The following is a 4,800-nucleotide window of genomic DNA, read 5'->3' on the forward strand; positions in this document are numbered from 1 at the left end:
TCCTGTCTCCGCAGCCGGGGGCATCCGAGGGGCTGGCGGGCCCTGCCGGGTCACACAACCGAAACCCAGATTAGAGAGCTCTTCCCAACGCTTTGGAATGGTTTGAGTGATACAAGACTAATTTCTCTTCTAATGCTTGGGAAAATGGCACTTTTAGGAGACTCCAGGGTCTGAATTGGTGAAAATATTGACTTTATATCCACCTAAGGGGTGCGGGTTCCAAGGTCTCAGCGCTTTTGAGCTCACCAGGTGCGGGGATGAGGAGAAGCGAGACCCGGGCACTGCACCCACGCTGCCAACGGGGTCATTGCATACCACGAACGGCACATTCCATAGAAATAGATGTTTGCTGAGGAGTTCTCTCCCTCCTGTGACAGCTGCCACCCTGAGAACTCCTCGCCCCGGTGCCGCAGCCCTGAGCCCGTCCCTTCTCCCAAAGCCGCAGCGCTCACAGGGTCCCACATGGGCTGTCACTGCGGGGAGCGCACGGCTCCTACGGACAGAATGGGCTGAGGGTAATCCTGGTGTATTTTATATTGGTATGGGGATCAATACTGGTTCTTCAGTGTTACTAATGTTAATTATCTAGTCGTACTCTATGAAATCTGTTTATATTTCAACCGACAGGTTTTCTTGTTTTTTCCCAATTCCCCTTCCCGGGTGGGGAGAGGTCATCAGGTGAGAGAATAATTGCCTATACAACAATAAATTGTTGTGAGTTCCTCAAACCATAACATACTTCCACCTTTTTCTGCATTTCAGGCTGAATTTGAAATCATTTTCGTACCATTTGCAGGTAAATTTAGAGCAAAACTGTATACGCTGATTATTCTCGTCTGCTTTTCAGCCTCAGCACATAGCAGACACCTGAAATTCGGAACGGAGGAAAATAACCCTGTGGTGACAAATCCCCCTCCTCTTCGCCTGTGTGTGGAAAATGCCTGCGTAAACCCCCCGGGCAAAGCTTTGCTCTGAACCCGCTACTTATCCAGGACAGCAAGTCACAAAGTTTCAGGTAACCAGCGAATCTCAGGCAGTACCATAAGAGTCCGTTTGCTTTTTATAATAATTTGTATTACAAAATTCAGGATAGTCAAGCCGAGACAAAGGGGAAAATGGAATTATTTCCTCTTCATACAACATTTCTTCCTCTACCTCCAGTTTCATGTTATCTGTGTAGCCCACGACAGTTGTGGCTCTCTCTGGAGGAGGCTGTCCCGTCTGTCAGGAAGCACACAGCTCTTTGGTGCTATTGCTCCTTTCGCAGACACGGATCCTCACCCTAATGTCCCCACAAAGGGCTGCTGGAGCCCTTCACCGAGTACACAAAGGAACTCTGCAGGTGCCAGTCCCGCGGAGCAGTCTGAGCAACCTGAGGAAATTGCTCGTGGGTTTCTTAATAAAGAGATATAAAAAGTTTCTGAAGTGCTTCAGGGCAGCACCAGCTGAAAAGAGAATTAATACTTCCACTCAAACGGAAGCTGTTGAGGCTACAATGTCTTAAAATTCCTTACCTACTTTTTTCCTGTAAAGTTTAATTTCCTTAAATGTTGTTTGTCACTTTGAAAAACATACTGCTCTCTAGCATCTCTCAGGCCAGTCATTCTGAATGGCCGGGAGAAGCAGAAGTTAATTTCTCCAGAGCTGGCAAATTCCATTCACCATCCTCCAGGACCTCATTTATTTTTGTTTTGCCTTGTGGAAGAAAGGAAAAAGGCAACTGGAGAGCATTCCTCCATACTCGGGTGCTTTCAGTATTCTATTAGGTACTCTTTATAAGTTTAAATATTACCGTTAGACTTACAGGTAGAATAAATGCAGATGCACACTCACAATATATCATTTTCATTTACTGCCTACCTTTGGGTTTCGCACAAATTTAGTCTTTTATGGCTTTCTCTTTTTTGACCTATTCATTTATATACTAAAAAAGTCAGCATCCTTCCTGGAGGAATACACCCATGAGAAATTACTCCTCCATTAGTTATTTCCTAGTTGAGGAATTCCGTAAGTGGAGTTTCCATAGACTCACAGCCCAGAAACTGTAGAAAATGCTGTTCCACATTGCCACAATATCTGATCCTGCTACTTTTATCTAAATTGCCTAGTACTTGGAGAAAGAGCAATTTGCGTAATTTAAGTCAAAGTTCTGTTGTTAGATGGTAAAAAAAAAGAACAACAAACATTCTCAAGAATTTGCGGGTGTATAATAATTACACAGCACAGTCCTGGCACAGGAGGACTTCTGGATTCACTACAAACGCCACTTTTCGCAGAGCAGTTCCCATTAGTAATGCGTTCATTATGGTTTGGGGTTGAATAAGGGACTCCATAATAAGCTGGTAAACAGTGACTTCATGCCTCTGTCTCCTCTTAGCTGGCCTCCAGTAATTAAAAATGCAACGTGAAGCTTCCAACATCAGCTAAAACCTGAGCTAGTGCCTCTCCTCCGCAAGACTAGCTGTGCACATGTTCCCAGCATGGCACCAGGGCGAACAGCCTCTTGTGTGGCACTGGAGAAGGGACAAGAGACATCAGAGTTGCTAACGGTGTCAGCCTCTCCAGTTCTGGTTGCAAAGGGGTTTTGATTTTCCCTAAAAACAAGAAGAGCCAGAAAAATCTTGGCGGAAAGACCAATGGAGTATAGAGCAAAGGTGACTTTTTTTTTTTTCCCCCTAGAATTATTTAAAATTCCGTATTTGAATTGTAAGCAGCTGTGCAGGAAGCAGCTGTGCTGTCACTCTGAAGACAGCAGGCACCGAAATCGTATTTCATAGTTCCCATCTCTGCCTAGAATTCTTCTTAGCCACTTAGTATGAGAGGAGATGATGCAAACTGGGTAAATAAAGAGGTCACCCAGAAAGGCAGTTCTTCTATCACAGCAGATCTAATCTTCCTGACTATCTGTAAGTTGTTTCCCCTGGAAGTGTTAGTTAAAAAAAAAAATCCAGTTTACCTGGAATTTGACACATCATCATTTTTCAAATGATTCATTTCACTGTTGTAAGTAGATCCTCGCAGGACTAGCGCTAAAGAAGGAGCTCCTGCAGGGAAACCTGGAAGTGCTGAACCTAACACAGTTACTTTGTAAGACGATAATGCATCTACAGGGACTGACATAAGGCCAGGAGGGCTGTCTCGTCTTTCCCTCTTCCTGCACGTGCTTTTGAGGAAGACAACTTGTACAGGTCCCGTCATTCTCCGGATAACTTCTTGTTTCACAGTCGGGTACCACACCAAGTCTTTTCCTTCTATTTCCCTGTCCCCCGGTGAATGGAACAGCCACGCACAAGAGGGAAACGGATGAACAGTGAAGGGACTGAGCGATGTTTGTTCAGACCCGCACTAGCAGCCTGTTTCCTTTCCTTGGCTGGCCAGGGGATGCATGGAAGGAGCGCCGGAGGAGACGCAGGAATACTGATTTGAGATCACCTTGAGAAATCCCTTCACCTTTCATGACCCGGGAAGTAACCCAGAGCTTCTGTTCTCTCAGCAAATGAGAGGAACTGGCTCATCATATTTATTTCATTGTTGTGTGGTTTGTTTACACCTCTGGCACGCGGCAACGCACAGCCCATACGCTGTCATCTGCGCAGTTGCGTAACGAAACCTTCAACCAAGACGCTCCGGGATCCACCTTGCCACTTTACAAACGAATGCGAGAGCAATCTGTAGGAGTCATCACAGCGCAGTTTCGCAACAGACTGAGACTCTGGGTCCTTCCCTCATGCTACGCAGCACCGGGGACGGTGCTTCTCTTCCTGGGCAGGCTGAGATACGCCTGGGTGGCCGGCAGCGTGTCCCAACAGCCAGAGCCTGTGCTGCAGCAGCAGTACGGGTCCGAGGGCATGGGACACGAGGTCTGCAGGAGGGCACAGACCTCCGTGAAGTGCTGTCACCTCAAGCGGAGGATGGCGAGCTGCCTGGCCCGCAAGGTCTGTCCCTGTACCCCTGAGACACCAGCAGGCCCACACTGCCAGGGCAAGAAGCAGCCGTTTCCCGAGAAATGCCAGATACATTCTTAGTGCAGACACATTACCATGTGCATAAATCCCTGTGAAGGTGTTACGGTTTGAAGAACCCACAACAATTTATTGTCGTTTAGACAATCATTCTCTCACCTGCTGAGCCCTCTCCACCCAGGAAGGGGAATTGGGAAAAAAACAAGGACACCCGAGGGTTGAAATATAAACAGATTTCATAGAATACGACTAGATAATTAACATTAATAACACTAAAGAACTGGTATTGATCCCCATACCAACATGAAATACACCAGGATTACCCTCAGCCCATTCTGTCCGTAGGAGCCGTGCGCTCCCCGCAGTGACAGCCCATGTGGGACCCTGCGAGCGCTGCGGCTTTGGGAGAAGGGACGGGCTCAGGGCTGCGGCACCGGGGCGAGGAGTTCTCAGGGTGGCAGCTGTCACAGGAGGGAGAGAACTCCTCAGCAAACATCTATTTCTATGGAATGTGCCGTTCGTGGTATGCAATGACCCCGTTGGCAGCGTGGGTGCAGTGCCCGGGTCTCGCTTCTCCTCATCCCCGCACCTGGTGAGCTCAAAAGCGCTGAGACCTTGGAACCCGCACCCCTTAGGTGGATATAAAGTCAATATTTTCACCAATTCAGACCCTGGAGTCTCCTAAAAGTGCCATTTTCCCAAGCATTAGAAGAGAAATTAGTCTTGTGTCACTCAAACCATTCCAAAGCGTTGGGAAGAGCTCTCTAATCTGGGTTTCGGTTGTGTGACCCGGCAGGGCCCGCCAGCCCCTCGGATGCCCCCGGCTGCGGAGACAGGA

The 4,800-nt window shown here is 47.8% G+C and overlaps 2 protein-coding genes across 2 annotated transcripts in view; one reads left to right on the plus strand and one right to left on the minus strand.

Annotated features, from left to right (window-relative positions):
* CTH (cystathionine gamma-lyase) overlaps positions 1-3,198 on the minus strand; it is a 35,477-nt gene extending 32,279 nt beyond the window's left edge. The window contains exon 1 of the mRNA XM_009883991.1: positions 3,085-3,198. Coding sequence (XP_009882293.1) covers positions 3,085-3,198 — 114 coding nt within the window. The remainder of the gene's footprint in view (positions 1-3,084) is intronic.
* Positions 3,199-3,656: 458 nt separating this feature from the next.
* ANKRD13C (ankyrin repeat domain 13C) overlaps positions 3,657-4,800 on the plus strand; it is a 26,225-nt gene continuing 25,081 nt past the window's right edge. Inside the window, 1 exon segment of the mRNA XM_009883992.1 lies at positions 3,657-3,935. Within this exon segment, the coding sequence (XP_009882294.1) occupies positions 3,657-3,935 (279 nt within the window).

This window comes from Charadrius vociferus, unplaced genomic scaffold, assembly GCF_000708025.1.
Source record: "Charadrius vociferus isolate BGI_N301 unplaced genomic scaffold, ASM70802v2 scaffold423, whole genome shotgun sequence".
Classification (NCBI taxonomy): Eukaryota; Metazoa; Chordata; class Aves; order Charadriiformes; family Charadriidae; genus Charadrius; species Charadrius vociferus.